At 46.4% G+C, this 20,948-nt stretch overlaps 2 protein-coding genes across 2 annotated transcripts; both read right to left on the reverse strand.

Moving 5' to 3' along the window:
* Positions 1 to 356: 356 nt before the first annotated feature.
* On the reverse strand, positions 357 to 1,249 carry LOC123403475 (auxin-responsive protein SAUR32-like). Its single transcript, XM_045097413.1, has one exon. The coding sequence runs from the start codon at positions 1,010 to 1,012 to the stop codon at positions 656 to 658; it is 357 nt and encodes a 118-aa protein (XP_044953348.1). The 5' UTR covers positions 1,013 to 1,249; the 3' UTR covers positions 357 to 655.
* A 14,415-nt stretch (positions 1,250 to 15,664) lies between these two features.
* Positions 15,665 to 16,557, reverse strand: LOC123403507 (auxin-responsive protein SAUR32-like). Its single transcript, XM_045097438.1, has one exon. It carries the CDS (start codon positions 16,318 to 16,320, stop codon positions 15,964 to 15,966), a length of 357 nt encoding a protein of 118 aa, XP_044953373.1. The 5' UTR covers positions 16,321 to 16,557; the 3' UTR covers positions 15,665 to 15,963.
* Positions 16,558 to 20,948: the final 4,391 nt, after the last annotated feature.

Genomic DNA, 20,948 nt, shown 5'->3' on the forward strand with positions numbered 1-20,948 from the left:
ACATTTTATAAAACCCAATTAAATTGATTCCTTTTGCAAAATAAAACTAGAGAATGTAGTTTCAACTTAGCTATATGGACATAAATTTGAATAATTTAAATTATGAATTGAAATGTAGTTCGGTAGAAACTAGAAATTCAAAATAAATTTAGAATGATTTAAGGTATTAATTTAAAACAAAGGTCTTAATGGTTTACTTATTCTTTTGCAATCGCTTAAAAATCTAATTGACTTTAGTAATTATTCTTGGATTTATAATGAATTTAGGATTCCATTATTATTTTAATTTAGTTCAACTTTAGTTTGACTAGAATGTAAAACCCATAGAGTAAACTTGAATCGTAATTGCACTGAAATTTAGGAACCTAGAAATTAACTTCAGCAATCTTCATGTGGTCACCCGGTACCAATCAACACAAAAAAGGACCAATCCAATCTTGGTCAGTGTTAGAGAGCTCTCGCCGGTATAACTGACAAATCACCTACTGCTGCCTCTCATGCGTCTCTGTATCTGGTATCTCTCTCCCTCTCTATGTACGTGTACATGTGTGACTGTCGTCTCCAGGCATATGAGTGGATGGGCTCCCGCCGCTCGAGCGCTCCGGTGCTCTACAGGCGAGAGTCGGCCGGCCGGGGCTGGACGATGGATGGTTGATCAGGAGGTGATCTTTGCGCGGGCGCACGGGGAAAAGGAGTAGCCCTGCTCCGGGTGGGCGCCGGCGTGCACGCGGTGCGAGGAGGAGGAGTGGGAGTGCGCCGTCTCCCGGTCGACGAGCGCGCGCAGGCGGAGGAACTCGTCGACGGAGCAGGGCAGCCGGAGCGGGCCGGCCGAGTCGTAGCCGTACGTGTCCCGCGCCGCCTCCAGCAGCCGCTGGAAGAGCGGGTGGTAGAGGTAGGCGATGGGGATGACGAACCGCCGGAACCCGTCGCCCTGCTGCTCCGCCTGGCCGACCCGCACCGCCAGCCACCCCTTCTTCACCTTCCCCCTCTTCTCCGCCTGGTCCCCTTGCATGATGATGGCAGCTCCCTCGCCGGCGGCCCAACCGCAGCCGCCTTCTCGCCGTCGCTGCTGCCGCGAAGTTACTGCTCGATAGCAGAGCTAGCCAGCTAGAGCCAAAGGGCCGAGCGAGAGGTGTGTGGTGCGGTGTGGTTGGCGGCACTCGCGGTGGTTTTTATAGGACTTGCACGGCCCGTGGATTAGCCGCCGGTGCGTGGCGCCGCTGCCTGTACGTACGGCGTCCTTTGCTATGGAACCCGGTCCTCGGGGGCTTCCGTGTCGGGCTCGGGCGGGGACGGCGGATGATAGATGATAGATCTTGTGCGTGGCTGACACGCCGGCCCGTCGGAATAATCGGGTTACGGCGTCAGGTCGCTGGCTGTACCGGCCGACCGTCGCGTGCGCGACAGGCCTCAGTTACGGTGAGGGGGGTGGGTAGGGTGGGGGTGGGGGTGGGGGTGGAGCCGTGCGCGCGACCGAGTGGAAGATGCGATGTGGTTTGGACGGACGGAGGGATGGCCACGGAGAAAGAGTTGGTGCATAGGTGGTACGTACGTCGTCCTTTGCTCGTGGCGCGCTTGGCCCACGACGGCGGACTGGCCGTGGCAGCTGAAATTGTTTTCATGAGTTGTTGCTGCACTGTAGCATGCAGGTCGTAGGTGGCTGCTGCTCACAGCCACGAGAGATATTGATGCATGGGGTAATTAATTGGTCGGGCTCTAGCCCCGCTCATCGCCGAGCTGTTGGATTTTAGCTGCTCGAGCGAGTTGAGTTTCCTGTTCGGATTTGGGGAAGGTTTCTTTCTTTTCAGGGAGCCTTCTACTAGTTGTTTGCGTTCAAGGTCTCACACATGGTTTTTCTCTCATCGTCTGCACTTCATTTTGGGTTGCAGACATGCTACGTGTATAAAATCCTACAGTTGCTAAGGAAAATCCTACACACCTACGTACGGTTTGCACAGGTTTTTACAGGTTCATTACGGACCATTCATAAATAATCTCAACCTCACCTGATTTTCCACCGGGGTGGTTCACCTTACTCTCCTTCTTTCCAATCACCTATTGCCATGTCAGCATGTAAACAAAATCAGTCCGTAATTGTCTGTATGTGTAGCATTACTCCCCCCCCCCCCTCAGAAAAATGGTACACCTACGTAATAACCTACGCATTGTTACGTAACTTAACTAACTATTAATCCTTCTCCCCCTGATTTCAATTGGGTGGGTCCTGTCCCCTAATTTCCTCCAACTGAAAAGTGTCACCTAGGCTATCACGTTAGTTTACGTAGGATAGCTACGTAGGTGTAGCATTGCTGCCCCCCCCCCCCAAAAAAAAAAAACACACACACACACATCATTTTTATGGGGCGGTGGCCCTCCCTCCCCCGAGTCCAATCCTCATCCTTCACGTTGCCTAGTACTCCGTATGTAATAGCACCTCCAGCCGTTGAGCCCTAAGGAGGCCTTTTTTTTATGCTGGTTAAGGTTTTTCCGGCATAATTTTTATTTTGGGGATGAATTTTTTTTTATCATTCGGTTTCCAGCCACCAGACGGGGCACTCCACGCCGGCCACGCGTCCTCTATGCAGTTCCTATGTCATGTAAGGAGGAGAGAGAATAAAGAGGAGAGAGAGGGGATGGACGACTCGTGATGGGTCATTTGCATAAAAAAGTAGCGTCGGTACTCCTGAGTGCATTCGGTGGCATGGGTTTGGCCTGGGAGGGCCGGCTCTAATTTTGGCCAAATCCAACAAAAAGTGAAGCGTTGGGGGCACGAGTGGGACTTTTTTTCATCTGCCGGCGTTGAAAAAGTGCTTTTGCAGGGCGACTTGGGGGCGGCTGGAGATGCTCTAAGAACATCTACAGCCGGACCCATATGTCCTCCTCAAACGATTGAAACGCTCTTTCGATCTGTTTTCGTAAAAAAAAAGTTGACATAATCGGACCCTTCATTTTCTTCCTAAACGTCCGGACTAACCGACACCCCTCATATCCATCTTAAATCTCGAGAAAATATGAGGGCTCGCGGACGCGCACGGGCATGCCCGGTCATTTCGTCACGTAGGACGCGACACTACCCTGGACCGCATTTTCTTTTTCTTTATTCATTCTTTTCTTTCTCGTTTTTCCTCTTCACAAATCACGTGCAAGGCACCGTACATATGACAAAGAAAATAAAGAATGGCTGCACGGACGGACAAATAGGGGATACGTCCGGTCACTGACCGGACGCATCTGCGAATGTTTAGGGGGTTATATTTGCTAAGTCTGGCTGTTAGATATCCGCAAAAAAAAGTCTGACTGTAGATGCTCTAAGTTTACGTAAATAAACTACGCACGTGCAGCAAAGCCCTTCAACTAATCAATAGTGCTCAAGATTATATCAATGGTGATTATTCATAAGATCAGTAAAGAGAGCTATATAACACATAGCTACTACCACAAACCTAGGAATACTCTGGATCGCCATGGGAGCAACAATGCTTGATGAAGATATTGAAGGTGAAGGTCCCACCCTTGGGCAAAGGGCTAGATCAGAGGTAAACATAAAGATCACATCCGAACACGGAGTGGTGGCATCCTGAAAAATCACAGAGTGGGTCCAGGGATACCTCTCCAATACAAGATCATATGACTAACGTCTTAGTCATATTGCTCGCAAGTTTATTGTGATGTTGTATTACCGAGTGGGCCCAGGGATACCTCTCTGTCATACGGAGTAATAAATCACAGTCTCGATTCACGCCAATCCAACACACATCTTGGGAGATACCTCTACATCACCTTTATGGTCATCCAGTTACGTTATGACGTTTGATACACACAAGACATTCCTCCGGTGCCCGGATTTGCATGATCTCATGGTCACAGAAACACATACTTGACATGCAGAAAACAGTAGCAATAAACCGACACGATTATATGCTACGTTCATAGTTTGAGTCTTATTCATCACATCATTCTTCTAATGACGTGATCCCATTATCGAATGACAACTCATGTCTATGGTCATGAAACCCTAACCATCTTTGATCAACGAGGTAGTCCTTAGAGGCTCACTAGGAAGAGTGTGTTGTCTATGTATCCACACATCTATTTGAGTTTTCAATTAATACAATTATAGCATGGATAATAAACGATTAACATGAACAAGGAAATGTCATAATAATTAATTTATTATTGTCTCTAGGGCATATTTCCAACACCTGTTACGGCTCGCCATCCTACTCCAGTTGCTCCTCTCCGTCACCGTCCAGCGACTCGCCGATACGGTGGCTCTTGCTCTGTCCATGATGACTTGGACGGTCTGGACAATGAGAGAGGGAGGAAGGAGACGAGACGATAAGATGATTAACTCCTAATACATTTCAAGCGAGCCACCGACATGTTTTTTCTGTTGTCACTCTGGCCGGACTCGCTAGAAACTACCGATTTAGTAGTTTCTGGCGAGCCGGGCCAAAAGGTGCTTTAAAAACCGTACGATGCACACCAATAGTATACACAGATAAATCAAATAACCTAATATAAAAAATGTTGCATACAACGCACCTAGTTACGATTTTGTGGGAAACCAAATGTGACCTAGAACCCCCGACCCCGAGGTGATTCATAGCAGATAGAACTAAAATTAGCCCACCGTGGGAGCCATTTGTTAGCGAGCGCTCCTTTGAGAGCCTTCCAGCGAGCACTCTCGCGCACTGCTACTTGGCGCGTTCTCAATTGCCGCCATGTGTCGTGCTCCGAGCGCTTCCTCCGAATTTCGTTTTTTTATTTTTCGCATGCGTTTTCGGCTTTTTAGAATGAGTTTTTTCTGATTGTTTTGGTGTTTTCGTTTTTCACCGGTCTTTCTTAGCTTTGTGACAAAAATAAAATAAAATAAACATGAAAAAAACACATTTTTTGTGAAAGGCACGGTTTTCCTTTCGTGAGAGGCACAATCGTGACTCTCGAAAACGAAAAAAAATGTGATTTCAGTTGTTGTTTTTTGCGAGAGGCACGGTTTTGTTTCCACGAAAGACACAATTTTTTTTTCGTGAGAGGCACGCTTTTGCCTTCGAGAGAGGCATGGACGTGTCTCTAGGAAAGCGAAAAACACGCTTTCTATTTTTTTGCGAGAGGCATGGTTTTGCTTCTGCGAGAGGCATCGTTTTACCTTTGTGAGAGGCACGCCCGTGCCTCTCGGAAAGGAAAAAAATGGGCTTTTTTCTGTGAGAGGCGCAATTTTGCTTTCATGACAAAACACGGTTTTGCATTCGTGAAAGGCACGATCATGCCTTTCGGAAAGGATAAAAAAACTTTTTTTCTACGAGGGCCACGATTTTGCTTTTGTGAAAGACATGGTTTTGCCTTCGTGAAAGGCACGGACGTGTCTCTCGGAAAGGGAAAACACACTTCCTATTTTTTTGCGAAAGGCACGGTTTTACCTTTGTGAGAGGCACGCCCGTGCCTTTCGGAAAGGAAAATGGGATTTTTTTCTGTGAGAGGCAAAATTTTGCTTCCGTGAAAAACACGGTTTTGCCATCGTGAAAGGCACGGCCATGCCTTTCGAAAAGGATAAAAAAACTTTTTTCCACGAGAGCCACGATTTTGCTTGTGTGAGAGATATGGTTTTGACTTCGTGAAAGGCACGGACATCTCTCTAGGAAAGGCAAAAAAACACTTTTTTTACGAGAGGCGCGATTTTACTTCTATGAAAGACACGGTTTTGCCTTTCGAAAAGAAAAAAAAAACACTTTTCTTTTCTACGAGAAGCACGATTTTGCTTGTGTGAGAGACGATTTTGATTTCGCGCCGTGCCTTTCGGAAAGGAAAAAACATATTTTTTATTATTTTTTCTATGACGACAGTCATGATTTTTTGGGTCCCTTTTTTGTGAAAAATAAGTTCGTCAAAATCTATCAACATGCGATTTAATTTTAAAGACTTGACGTGAGAAATCCAACGATGAAAGTTATTTAAGATTTAAACGCATGATTTAAAAGATAAAACGTTTTAAAATACAAATCTACAAAAAAACTTCTAGGTTACGACATATAACACGCATAGAGTGCGTCATTTGTCGCAGATCTTTCAAGTACTTATTTTCATGCTAATTTTTTTTTAATATTGCACTTTTTTATTCTTTTTGAAAAATATTGCATAGATTAAAAAAAATTCAAAAATAAGTCTGCCTCGGCTTAGGCGTGGCCGATAGGGACTAATCGGCCTAGCCAAGACCAATTAGTCACAGTCGGCCTTGGCTAGGCCGACAGGCCTGTCAATCTGCCAATGGGTGGATGATAGGGACTAATCGGCCTTGGCTAGGCCAATTAGTTTCTGTCGGCCTAGCCAAGACCAATAAGTCCCTGCCAGGACTAATTGGTCTTGGCTAAGCCAATAGGTGCATGGAATTTTTTTTCAACGTTAGCTATTTTCCTGGCTCCATTTCCTGCCCATATTCCCCCAATCGGCCACGCCATTTTGTTCCCTCCTCCGTTGCCGCCAATATTTTCACGTCTTCATTCCCGCCAAATTTTTCGCACCATCTTTCCCGCCAAATTTTTCGCACCACATTTCTCGCCAAATTTTGCCCGTTTCTTTTCCCGCCAACTTTCTACCCTCTTATTTCCCACCAAATCTTTCCCGCCTCATTTCCCTCCTCGCTTTCCCTCCATCTTCCTGGTCATCTGAGTCTATAAAAGGAGGCATTGGACTGCCTTCCTCCATCATCCAGCCTCACTTGAGAACACTAGCACTGCCTTCCTCCATCATCCAGTCAATATGAGTTTGCCTTGCTCGGATCAGAGCATCAGGCCTAAGAAAATGCAGAGTGCGAGTTTGCCTCGGGGTGTGGAAGCAGTTCGATGTTGGTGCGGTGATCTCTGCAAGGTGAAGGAAGTGACGGATTTTTCACATTGGTTGGGCATGAAGCTTTTCATGTGCGCCAATTATGAATTTGATCCGTCCGAATCTATTTCTGCGTACCTCAGGCCTCCGGTATGCTCAAGTTATCCAGAGTAAATATGTTGTTGATATTATTGTTTACTTGATATTTATATATATATATTGTAGTCTCCTCCTCCTCTCTGCATGTACTATCGTTGGATTGACACGGAAATGCTGGACTGGACGGTGACCGAGATTCGTGAAAGAGGTCGCCGTGCATGGGCTAGCTTGGACTTGGAAGAGCGCCGCGAGAAGGCTGAAGCAGAGGAGAAAGCAGCGCAGAAGAAAGAGTGGGAAGAGTACTGTGTGGAGCAGAGGGTTTTATTGATGAGATGAAAAGGAAAATCAAGAAGAGAAACTTCGGTTGGAGGAGGTTTACAGACAGCGAGAACAGGCCTGTCAAGCTGAGAGGGAGAGAAAGAGAGAAAGGGCTCGTGCGACCAAGGCAGCAGAAGAAGCCGGTGATGGAAAAGGAAAATATCCACGCTGGACTCAGTAGATTTATTTTAATTTTAGCAAGTTGTATCTTAATTTCAGCAAGTTGTATCTTAATTTCAGCAAGTTGTGTGAGCACGTTGTATCTTAATTTCAGCAAGTTGTATTTTAATTCCGGCAAGGTGTATCTTACTTTCTCTGTAATCTCAAGTTATTGGTAGTATATGTGTTATCCACGAAGAACCAACTGAGCATATTTTCCCGTCATTTCCTATAAGTCTCTCTTTCCCGCCATATTTTCCCGCCTATAGCTTTCCCGCCATTTTGTTCCCGCCTTGCTTTCTCGCCATTTATTTCCCGCCTCGCTTTCTCGCCATTTATTTCCCGCCATTAGGTTTTCGTCTCGCTCTTCGGCACCTATAAAACCCTCTCCACAGCAAGGTTGGTAAGGAGTGTGCTCAAAACGTCTCATTATCCTTTCGATCGTAGTTTTCACAGTGGTATGTCCGAGTATCTTCTACGCTTGGCTAGCAATTTTAAGATAGACAATAGAATAGTTTCATGGGACGAACACATCAGTAGTGACACGCTACTGAATGAGGTTGCTCATGCATTAGCTAGGAAGGGGTGGCCTGCAAGGACATATGAGGAGATTCAGAAGGAACTTCTGCGGTTGAATGAAAGATAGAAGAAGAAAGGCCAGCACATACGCGGTGGAGGTGGAGTAAAACATCCCTTTTTATGGATTGACGATAGCGAGGACGAAGACGATATCTTCATGCCGAGTAGCAAGGACAAGAGGGCAGCATCAACGAGTGCCAAGAGTACCGCTTTGTCGAAGGGCCAGAGCTCTACATCATTGAAGGATGACGACGACTTTATGTAGTTTTTGTATGAACTCTGCATCTTAATGTATCTTATTTTATGTCTCTTATTTCATGTATCTTATTTTATGTATCTCCGGAATCTTACTTTGTTTATAATCTCAAGTTATTGGTAGTATATGTGTTATCCACGATGAACCAACTGAGCATAGAAATAGATAGGAATATGTCTCTTAGATAGGACTATTAGAGTCTCTTGACTTTGAATCATTTGACACATGCGAGCCATGCCACATGGGCAAGATGACTAAGCCTCCATTCTCAGGAATAATGGAGAGAGCGACCGACTTATTGAAAATAATACATACTGATGTGTGTGGTCCAATGAACGTTGAAGCTCGCGGTGGCTACCGTTATGTTCTCACTCTCACCGATGATTTGAGTAGGTATGGGTATATCTACTTGATGAAGCACAAATCTGAGACGTTTGAAAAGTTCAAGGAATTTCAGAGTGAGGTTGAGAATCAACGTGACAGAAAAATTAAGTGTCTACGATATGATCGTGGAGGAGAATATTTGAGTCATGAGTTTGGCACATACCTAAGGAAGTGTGGAATTGTTTCACAACTGACGCCGTCTGGTACACCGCAACGCAACGGAGTGTCTGAATGTTGTAATCGCACTTTATTAGATATGCTACGATCTATGATGTCTCTTACCGACTTACCGCTATCATTTTGGGGATACGCATTAGAAACTCCAGCATTCACTTTAAATAGGGCACTGTCTAAATCCGTTGAGACGACACCGTATGAACTATGGTTTGGCAAGAAACCTAAGCTGTCGTTTCTAAAAGTTTGGGGCTGTGATGCTTATGTGAAGAAACTTCAACGAGAAAAGCTCGAACCCAAAGAGGAGAAATGTGTATTCATAGGATACCCTAAGGAAACTATTGGGTATACCTTCTACCTTAGATCCTAAGGTAAAACCTTTGTTGCCAAGAACGGATCCTTTCTAGAGAAAGAGTTTCTCTCGAAAGAAGTAAGTGGGAGGAAAGTAGAACTTGATGAGGTAATTACACCCCCTCTCGAACCGGAGAGTAGCGCAGCGCGGGAAATTGTTCCGGTGGCGCATACGCCAACTGAAGAGGAAGTTAATGATGATGATCATGAAGCTTCGGATCAAGTTGCTACTGAACCACGGAGGTCCACAAGGGTACGCTCTGCACCGGAGTGGTTCGGCAACCCTGTGATGGAAATCATGTTGTTAGACAACGGTGAACCTTCGAACTATGAAGAAGCAATGGCGGGCCCGGATTCCAACAAATGGCTTGAGGCTATGAAATCCGAGATAGGATCCATGTATCAGAACAAAGTATGGGCTTTGGTGGACTTGCCCAATGATCGGCGAGCCATAGAAAATAAATGGATCTTCAAGAAGAAGACTGACGCAAACGGTAATGTGACCGTTTACAAAGCTCGACTTGTCGCAAAGGATTTTCGACAAATTCAAGGAGTTGAGTACGAAGAGACTTTCTCTCCCGTAGCGAAGCTGAAGTCAGTCTGAATCATGTTAGGAATTGCCGCTTTTCATGATTATGAAATTTGGCAAATGGACGTCAAAACAGCATTCCTTAACGGGTATCTTAAGGAAGAGTTGTATATGATGCAACCAGAAGATTTTGTCAATCCTAAGAGTGCTAACAAGGTATGCAAGCTCCAGCGCTCCATCTATGGGCTGGTGCAAGCATCTCGGAGTTGGAACATTCGCTTTAATGAGGTGATTAAGGCGTTTGGGTTCATACAGGTTTATGGAGAAGTCTGTCTGTACAAGAAAGTGAGTGGGAGCTCTATAGCTTTCCTCATACTATATGTGGATGACATATTATTGATGGGGAATAATATAGAGGTGTTGGAGAGCATAAAGGCCTATTTGAACAAGAGTTTTTCAATGAAGGACCATGGAGAAGCTGCATACATATTAGGCATCAAGATCTATAGAGATAGATTGAGACGCCTCATAGGTCTTTCGCAAAGTACATACCTTGACAATATATTGAAGAAGTTCAATATGGAAAACTCAAAGAAGGGGTTCTTGCGAGTTTTGCAAGGTATGAGATTGAGTAAGACTCAGTCACCGACCACGGCAGCAGATAGAGAGAAGATGAGTATTGTCCCCTACGCTTCAGATGTAGGCTCTCTAATGTATGCCATGCTGTGTACCAGACCTGATATAAACCTTGCCATAAGTTTGGTAGGGAGGTACCAAAGTGATCCCAGTGTGGAACACTGAACAACGGTCAAGAATATCCTTAAGTACCTAAAGAGGACTAAGGAGATGTTTCTCGTTTATGGAGGTGACGAAGAGCTCGTCGTAAAGGGTTACGTTGATGCTAGCTTCGACACAGATCCGGATGACTCTAAGTCACAGACCGGATACATGTATGTTTTGAATGGCGGGGCAGTGAGCTGGTGCAGCAGCAAGCAAGAAGTCATGGCAGCATCTACATGTGAAGCAGAGTACATAGCTGCTTCAGAAGCGGCTCATGAAGGAATTTTGGTGAAGGAGCTCATCACCGACCTTGGAGTAGTCCCAAGGGCGTCGGGTCCGATGACACTCTTCTGTGATAACACTGGGGCCATTGCCATAGCCAAGGAGCCCAGGTTTCATAGGAAGACCAAGCACATCAAACGCCACTACAACTCCATCCAGGACCATGTCCAGAGTGGAGTAATAGATATTTGTAAAGTGCACACGGATCTGAATATTGCAGAACCGTTGACTAAACCTCTTCCTCGAGCAAAACATGATCAACACCACAATGCTATGGGTGTTCGATACATCACAATGTAACTAGATTATTGACTCTAGTGCAAGTGGGAGACTGTTGGAAATATGCCCTAGAGGCAATAATAAAATGGTTATTATCATATTTCCTTGTTCATGATAATCGTCTATTGTTCATGCTATAATTGTATTAACAGGAAATAGTAATACATGTGTGAATAAATAGATCACAATGTGTCCCTAGCAAGCCTCTAGTTGGCTAGCTCGTTGATCAATAGATGATCATGGTTTCCTGAGCATGGACATTAGATGTTATTGATAACGGGATCAAATCATTGGGAGAATGATGTGATGGACAAGACCCAATCCTAAGCATAGCACTAGATCGTGTTGTTTGTATGCTAAAGCTTTTCTAATGTCAAGTGTCTTTTCCTTCGACCGTGAGATTGTGCAACTCCCGGATACCGTAGGGGTGCTTTGGGTGTATCAAACGTCACAACGTAACTGGGTGACTATAAAGGTGCACTACGGGTACCTCCGAAAGTGTCTGTTGGGTTGGTACAAATCGAGATTGGGATTTGTCACTCCGTGTGACGGAGAGGTATCTTTGGGCCCACTCGGTAGAACATCATCATGAGCTCAATGTGACTAAGGAGTTAGTCACAGGATGACGTGCTACGGGTCGAGTAAAGAGACTTACCGATAACGACATTGAACAAGGTATAGGTATACCGAGGATCGAATCTCGGGCAAGTTCTATACCGACAGACAAAGGGAATTGTATACGGGATTGATTGAATCCTTGACATCGTGGTTCATCCGATGAGATCATCGTGGAATATGTGGGAGCCACCATGGGTATCCAGATCCCGCTGATGGTTATTTGCCGGAGAGTGTCTCGGTCATGTCTACATGATTCCCGAACCCGTAGGGTCTACACACTTAAGGTTCGATGACGCTAGGATTATAGGGAATTGTTATACGAGGTTACCGAAGGATGTTCGGAGTCCCAGATGAGATCCCGGACGTCACGAGGAGCTCCGGAATGGTCCGGATGAAAAGATTGATATATAGGATGGATGGGTTTGGACGCCGAAAATGTTTCGGGCACCACTGGCAAAGTGTCGGGACCACTCGAAGGGTTCCGGAGGCCCACCGGGAGAGGACACAAGCCCCGGAAAGCTACATGGGCTAAGTGCGGGAGGGAACAGTCCCTAGGTGGGCTGGTGCGCCCCCCCCCCCCACACACACACACACTCAGCCCGGGCGCACCAGAGAGGGAGGGAGGGGAAACCCTAGGCGCTGGTGGGCCTAAGGCCCACCTAGGGGTGCACCACCCCCTCTCCTCCCTGGCCACCCCTCTCTCCCATCTAGGGCTGCCGCCACCCCCCCCCCTCCAGGGGAAAACCCTAAAGGGGGAGCCACCCCTCCCTTCCCCATATATAGTGGGGGTTTTGGCCTTTAGAGATACGGTTTTCCATCTCTCTCTCGGGGCAGCTGTGCTCTTCTTCTTCCTCCTCTCCTACAGTGCTTGGTGAAGCCCTGCCGGGAGACCTCGTCTCTCCATCGACACCATGTCGTCGTGCTGCCGGAGATCTTCCCCAACCTCTCCCTCCTCCTTGCTGGATCAAGGTGTGGGAGACGTCACCAGGCTGCACATGTGTTGAACGCGGAGGTGTCGTGGTTCGGCACTAGATCGGTATCACACCGCGATCTGAATAGCCGCGACTATCGACTCCATCAACCGCATTCTAGCAACGCTTCCGCTTAGCGATCTTCAAAGGTATGAAGATGCACTCACCCCTCTCTCGTTGCTGGTCTCTCCATAGGAAGATCTGAATATGGCGTAGGAAAATTTTGAATTTATGCTACGTTCCCCAACACATTCATCTAGGCGCACTCATTTTCAACGTCGTGTCCACACCATGAGAGCTCCACCGCGACGGCAAACTCTGGCGATCTCCCCAATAACGGTTTCGTGCACCCGGACGGCCATTACGAGCACCAGAAGGACCGTGATGACGAGACAAGTCCAGTCATACCCCACGTGCCACTAGGAAATCACGAGAACCCCGATCCCGATGAGATCCGTGCATTGCATCGCCACGTTCACGTTTTTCGACCATTTTCGATGGCCCAGCTTTGGTGAACCACACCCGATTTAATTCCATTTGTTAGATCTCGGCCGCACGACACACACACCCACTTAACCAAATCAGCATAGACCAGTAAAAATTGTGCCACGTGTCCAACCTTATCTAGAAGTTTATCCAAAAAATCCGTTTAATTCAATTGAATTGCAGTTTTACAAAATAACCCGTAAAACTTCAAACTATCATAAGTTTTATTCCATAAATCCAATGAGTGTTTTTTGCAAATTAAACCTTATGAAATATACTTTCACCTAGACTTATCAAATTTAGAATATAAGTAGTTTAAAATTTAAAATGAAACGGAATGTATTCAAATTTGAATAGGACATACCATACCGAAAATGCGCTTTGGTGGCCGAGCTACCTGCAGGCCGGTATCAGGCCCGTGAGTGTTCGTTGTGATTGGTGCCAAGCCGGTATGCTGCTACTGTATTTGTAGTATAGGCTATTGCAAAGTACCCGTATTTGCTTGCAAAGGAACAATGACGGCTAACGTATATAAAGTAGGCAGCAGTGCGTGCACAGCTGTCTGGCGCGGTCACGTGCGCACTATGACAGTGGCACATGCACACGACTGGGATTGACTCCGTCAACATGTTCCAAGAGTTGTTCGAGTCGAAGGTTGGGCATGCAGCCAGACCTCGTATATTTGGGTGAGAAATATGTTTTGTTGTAGATCATGCTTCTCGAGCATAGACGTCCAATCATCCTCAAACTCTTTCTCACTAACCATATGATACAACAGTTGTGTTTTCTTTGTGAAACACTAAGTAGTCTTTTATTCATCTGCCAATGTACTACAATCGTTTTGGATACATCTTGCAAGGAAAGGTGGAATACTTCCAGACCACGAGTTACAAGTTCACACAACTAGCCACATAGATGGACATCAAATTTAGCCTCGCGTCTTGACAAAGATCAAACTACAATCTAGCAATTGTGAGGCAAACTCTTGAGTTTGATGGAGGATTTCCATAATTTCAGACCGATGATGTTAACGAGCCTCGCAAGGCTGCACCAAATTATGATAGTCAGTTCCAACTAATACCCGCTGGAAGCTCCGAGTATTTGCAAGTTCAACACCAACACCATCAAGGAAAGTGGAATAGTTCCAATCCTAATACTGCAGTTTCATCACTTCCAATCCTAAACAGAACAATCCTTACAAAATAATGATGCGAAATCACACCGAATCCCAAAAGTATGACCTCACGCTTTCGAAAACAAAAGTATGACCTCCACACAGATAACTAACAGAAAAACCTAGAATGAGACTAGCAAAATGTTAATGAGTGCGTGTTTGTTACCGACGAATCCATCATGAGCCCTTCGAGTTGTTTTGTTTGACGACGACACCCTCTGCATCCCATCCTCTCTTACAGCTGCATTTGTCGTATCCTGATGAGCCATATTGTTCGAGTCACCAACCACCTCACTAGCACTGTTGTATGAGCCAACATTCTCTTGTGCCTCTCGAAACTGCCCTTCGCCACCAGTGCTGGCCATGGGGTCAAGAGATCAAATCTGCATAGCGCACGCCAGCTTCATGGATGGAAGCAACCAAGAACTCCACAACATCGATTTTGCCCCCTAAAATATCACCTGCATCCACCTAGGAACCAATCTGCAACACACCCATGATTCTCATCCTGTCTGATCCAACAAGTCAAGAAAAGATTTGTAGCAAAATCAAGCAGCAAATAGCACGACACATAGATTTCTCGCTGGAAAGAATAAGAGAAGGAGGCATAAAATTTGGCAGACTTGGTAGTTCATTACCCTGAATCTGCTTCCTCAAAGAAGAATTTCATGTCATCCATGGTGAATCGCCGCTTTCCCAGATACCACGCGAAGGGGATGAATGGTCTAACCAGAAAAAATAAAATAATCACCGCGTGAAAGTAAAGCAACCTGCAGCAGCGCCAGATGGCCCCATGAAACCAGAAATTAATATCGCAACAGCCCAACCTAAAGCAGCCCAGCAGGCACATCACGTGCATGGAAACCCTCTGTGGCCGAGGCCCACGTAAAATGATAGCACCCGAGCCATGGCACGAGTGTATTTCATCTTTACACCGATCGTATATACGGCAGAAAACAGATCAGCACACATCGTAGCGCTATATTACACGGCGTGAGATTCCAGCCTGCAGGTAGGTCGGCCACCAAAACGCCTTTCTCGTACCATACATTTTATAAAACCCAATTAAATTGATTCCTTTTGCAAAATAAAACTAGAGAATGTAGTTTCAACTTAGCTATATGGACATAAATTTGAATAATTTAAATTATGAATTGAAATGTAGTTCGGTAGAAACTAGAAATTCAAAATAAATTTAGAATGATTTAAGGTATTAATTTAAAACAAAGGTCTTAATGGTTTACTTATTCTTTTGCAATCGCTTAAAAATCTAATTGACTTTAGTAATTATTCTTGGATTTATAATGAATTTAGGATTCCATTATTATTTTAATTTAGTTCAACTTTAGTTTGACTAGAATGTAAAACCCATAGAGTAAACTTGAATCGTAATTGCACTGAAATTTAGGAACCTAGAAATTAACTTCAGCAATCTTCATGTGGTCACCCGGTACCAATCAACACAAAAAAGGACCAATCCAATCTTGGTCAGTGTTAGAGAGCTCTCGCCGGTATAACTGACAAATCACCTACTGCTGCCTCTCATGCGTCTCTGTATCTGGTATCTCTCTCCCTCTCTATGTACGTGTACATGTGTGACTGTCGTCTCCAGGCATATGAGTGGATGGGCTCCCGCCGCTCGAGCGCTCCGGTGCTCTACAGGCGAGAGTCGGCCGGCCGGGGCTGGACGATGGATGGTTGATCAGGAGGTGATCTTTGCGCGGGCGCACGGGGAAAAGGAGTAGCCCTGCTCCGGGTGGGCGCCGGCGTGCACGCGGTGCGAGGAGGAGGAGTGGGAGTGCGCCGTCTCCCGGTCGACGAGCGCGCGCAGGCGGAGGAACTCGTCGACGGAGCAGGGCAGCCGGAGCGGGCCGGCCGAGTCGTAGCCGTACGTGTCCCGCGCCGCCTCCAGCAGCCGCTGGAAGAGCGGGTGGTAGAGGTAGGCGATGGGGATGACGAACCGCCGGAACCCGTCGCCCTGCTGCTCCGCCTGGCCGACCCGCACCGCCAGCCACCCCTTCTTCACCTTCCCCCTCTTCTCCGCCTGGTCCCCTTGCATGATGATGGCAGCTCCCTCGCCGGCGGCCCAACCGCAGCCGCCTTCTCGCCGTCGCTGCTGCCGCGAAGTTACTGCTCGATAGCAGAGCTAGCCAGCTAGAGCCAAAGGGCCGAGCGAGAGGTGTGTGGTGCGGTGTGGTTGGCGGCACTCGCGGTGGTTTTTATAGGACTTGCACGGCCCGTGGATTAGCCGCCGGTGCGTGGCGCCGCTGCCTGTACGTACGGCGTCCTTTGCTATGGAACCCGGTCCTCGGGGGCTTCCGTGTCGGGCTCGGGCGGGGACGGCGGATGATAGATGATAGATCTTGTGCGTGGCTGACACGCCGGCCCGTCGGAATAATCGGGTTACGGCGTCAGGTCGCTGGCTGTACCGGCCGACCGTCGCGTGCGCGACAGGCCTCAGTTACGGTGAGGGGGGTGGGTAGGGTGGGGGTGGGGGTGGGGGTGGAGCCGTGCGCGCGACCGAGTGGAAGATGCGATGTGGTTTGGACGGACGGAGGGATGGCCACGGAGAAAGAGTTGGTGCATAGGTGGTACGTACGTCGTCCTTTGCTCGTGGCGCGCTTGGCCCACGACGGCGGACTGGCCGTGGCAGCTGAAATTGTTTTCATGAGTTGTTGCTGCACTGTAGCATGCAGGTCGTAGGTGGCTGCTGCTCACAGCCACGAGAGATATTGATGCATGGGGTAATTAATTGGTCGGGCTCTAGCCCCGCTCATCGCCGAGCTGTTGGATTTTAGCTGCTCGAGCGAGTTGAGTTTCCTGTTCGGATTTGGGGAAGGTTTCTTTCTTTTCAGGGAGCCTTCTACTAGTTGTTTGCGTTCAAGGTCTCACACATGGTTTTTCTCTCATCGTCTGCACTTCATTTTGGGTTGCAGACATGCTACGTGTATAAAATCCTACAGTTGCTAAGGAAAATCCTACACACCTACGTACGGTTTGCACAGGTTTTTACAGGTTCATTACGGACCATTCATAAATAATCTCAACCTCACCTGATTTTCCACCGGGGTGGTTCACCTTACTCTCCTTCTTTCCAATCACCTATTGCCATGTCAGCATGTAAACAAAATCAGTCCGTAATTGTCTGTATGTGTAGCATTACTCCCCCCCCCTCAGAAAAATGGTACACCTACGTAATAACCTACGCATTGTTACGTAACTTAACTAACTATTAATCCTTCTCCCCCTGATTTCAGTTGGGTGGGTCCTGTCCCCTAATTTCCTCCAACTGAAAAGTGTCACCTAGGCTATCACGTTAGTTTACGTAGGATAGCTACGTAGGTGTAGCATTGCTGCCCCCCCCCCCCAAAAAAAACACACACACACACACATCATTTTTATGGGGCGGTGGCCCTCCCTCCCCCGAGTCCAATCCTCATCCTTCACGTTGCCTAGTACTCCGTATGTAATAGCACCTCCAGCCGTTGAGCCCTAAGGAGGCCTTTTTTTTATGCTGGTTAAGGTTTTTCCGGCATAATTTTTATTTTGGGGATGAATTTTTTTTTATCATTCGGTTTCCAGCCACCAGACGGGGCACTCCACGCCGGCCACGCGTCCTCTATGCAGTTCCTATGTCATGTAAGGAGGAGAGAGAATAAAGAGGAGAGAGAGGGGATGGACGACTCGTGATGGGTCATTTGCATAAAAAAGTAGCGTCGGTACTCCTGAGTGCATTCGGTGGCATGGGTTTGGCCTGGGAGCGCCGGCTCTAATTTTGGCCAAATCCAACAAAAAGTGAAGCGTTGGGGGCACGAGTGGGACTTTTTTTCATCTGCCGGCGTTGAAAAAGTGCTTTTGCAGGGCGACTTGGGGGCGGCTGGAGATGCTCTAAGAACATCTACAGCCGGACCCATATGTCCTCCTCAAACGATTGAAACGCTCTTTCGATCTGTTTTCGTAAAAAAAAAGTTGACATAATCGGACCCTTCATTTTCTTCCTAAACGTCCGGACTAACCGACACCCCTCATATCCATCTTAAATCTCGAGAAAATATGAGGGCTCGCGGACGCGCACGGGCATGCCCGGTCATTTCGTCACGTAGGACGCGACACTACCCTGGACCGCATTTTCTTTTTCTTTATTCATTCTTTTCTTTCTCGTTTTTCCTCTTCACAAATCACGTGCAAGGCACCGTACATATGACAAAGAAAATAAAGAATGGCTGCACGGACGGACAAATAGGGGATACGTCCGGTCACTGACCGGACGCATCTGCGAATGTTTAGGGGGTTATATTTGCTAAGTCTGGCTGTTAGATATCCGCAAAAAAAAGTCTGACTGTAGATGCTCTAAGTTTACGTAAATAAACTACGCACGTGCAGCAAAGCCCTTCAACTAATCAATAGTGCTCAAGATTATAGCAATGGTGATTATTCATAAGATCAGTAAAGAGAGCTATATAACACATAGCTACTACCACAAACCTAGGAATACTCTGGATCGCCATGGGAGCAACAATGCTTGATGAAGATATTGAAGGTGAAGGTCCCACCCTTGGGCAAAGGGCTAGATTAGAGGTAAAAATAAAGATCACATCCGAACACGGAGTGGTGGCATCCTGAAAAATCACAGAGTGGGTCCAGGGATACCTCTCCAATACAAGATCATATGACTAACGTCTTAGTCATATTGCTCGCAAGTTTATTGTGATGTTGTATTACCGAGTGGGCCCAGGGATACCTCTCTGTCATACGGAGTAATAAATCACAGTCTCGATTCACGCCAATCCAACACACATCTTGGGAGATACCTCTACATCACCTTTATGGTCATCCAGTTACGTTATGACGTTTGATACACACAAGACATTCCTCCGGTGCCCGGATTTGCATGATCTCATGGTCACAGAAACACATACTTGACATGCAGAAAACAGTAGCAATAAACCGACACGATTATATGCTACGTTCATAGTTTGAGTCTTATTCATCACATCATTCTTCTAATGACGTGATCCCATTATCGAATGACAACTCATGTCTATGGTCATGAAACCCTAACCATCTTTGATCAACGAGGTAGTCCTTAGAGGCTCACTAGGAAGAGTGTGTTGTCTATGTATCCACACATCTATTTGAGTTTTCAATTAATACAATTATAGCATGGATAATAAACGATTAACATGAACAAGGAAATGTCATAATAATTAATTTATTATTGTCTCTAGGGCATATTTCCAACACCTGTTACGGCTCGCCATCCTACTCCAGTTGCTCCTCTCCGTCACCGTCCAGCGACTCGCCGATACGGTGGCTCTTGCTCTGTCCATGATGACTTGGACGGTCTGGACAATGAGAGAGGGAGGAAGGAGACGAGACGATAAGATGATTAACTCCTAATACATTTCAAGCGAGCCACCGACATGTTTTTTCTGTTGTCACTCTGGCCGGACTCGCTAGAAACTACCGATTTAGTAGTTTCTGGCGAGCCGGGCCAAAAGGTGCTTTAAAAACCGTACGATGCACACCAATAGTATACACAGATAAATCAAATAACCTAATATAAAAAATGTTGCATACAACGCACCTAGTTACGATTTTGTGGGAAACCAAATGTGACCTAGAACCCCCGACCCCGAGGTGATTCATAGCAGATAGAACTAAAATTAGCCCACCGTGGGAGCCATTTGTTAGCGAGCGCTCCTTTGAGAGCCTTCCAGCGAGCACTCTCGCGCACTGCTACTTGGCGCGTTCTCAATTGCCGCCATGTGTCGTGCTCCGAGCGCTTCCTCCGAATTTCGTTTTTTTATTTTTCGCATGCGTTTTCGGCTTTTTAGAATGAGTTTTTTCTGATTGTTTTGGTGTTTTCGTTTTTCACCGGTCTTTCTTAGCTTTGTGACAAAAATAAAATAAAATAAACATGAAAAAAACACATTTTTTGTGAGAGGCACGGTTTTCCTTTCGTGAGAGGCACAATCGTGACTCTCGAAAACGAAAAAAAAATGTGATTTCAGTTGTTGTTTTTTGCGAGAGGCACGGTTTTGTTTCCACGAAAGACACAATTTTGTTTTCGTGAGAGGCACGCTTTTGCCTTCGAGAGAGGCATGGACGTGTCTCTAGGAAAGCGAAAAACACGCTTTCTATTTTTTTGCGAGAGGCATGGTTTTGCTTCTGCGAGAGGCATCGTTTTACCTTTGTGAGAGGCACGCCCGTGCCTCTCGGAAAGGAAAAAAATGGGCTTTTTTCTGTGAGAGGCGCAATTTTGCTTTCATGACAAAACACGGTTTTGCATTCGTGAAAGGCACGATCATGCCTTTCGGAAAGGATAAAAAAACTTTTTTTCTACGAGGGCCACGATTTTGCTTTTGTGAAAGACATGGTTTTGCCTTCGTGAAAGGCACGGACGTGTCTCTCGGAAAGGGAAAACACACTTCCTATTTTTTTGCGAAAGGCACGGTTTTACCTTTGTGAGAGGCACGCCCGTGCCTTTCGGAAAGGAAAATGGGATTTTTTTCTGTGAGAGGCAAAATTTTGCTTCCGTGAAAAACACGGTTTTGCCATCGTGAAAGGCACGGCCATGCCTTTCGAAAAGGATAAAAAAACTTTTTTCCACGAGAGCCACGATTTTGCTTGTGTGAGAGATATGGTTTTGACTTCGTGAAAGGCACGGACATCTCTCTAGGAAAG

The sequence above is a fragment of the Hordeum vulgare genome, chromosome 6H (genome assembly GCF_904849725.1).
Source record: "Hordeum vulgare subsp. vulgare chromosome 6H, MorexV3_pseudomolecules_assembly, whole genome shotgun sequence".
Classification (NCBI taxonomy): Eukaryota; Viridiplantae; Streptophyta; class Magnoliopsida; order Poales; family Poaceae; genus Hordeum; species Hordeum vulgare.

Coding starts and splice junctions, on each gene's coding strand:
- LOC123403475 (XM_045097413.1), bottom strand. CDS start 1,012: ATGCAAGGGGACCAGGCGGAGAAGAGGGGGAAGGTGAAGAAGGGGTGG.
- LOC123403507 (XM_045097438.1), bottom strand. CDS start 16,320: ATGCAAGGGGACCAGGCGGAGAAGAGGGGGAAGGTGAAGAAGGGGTGG.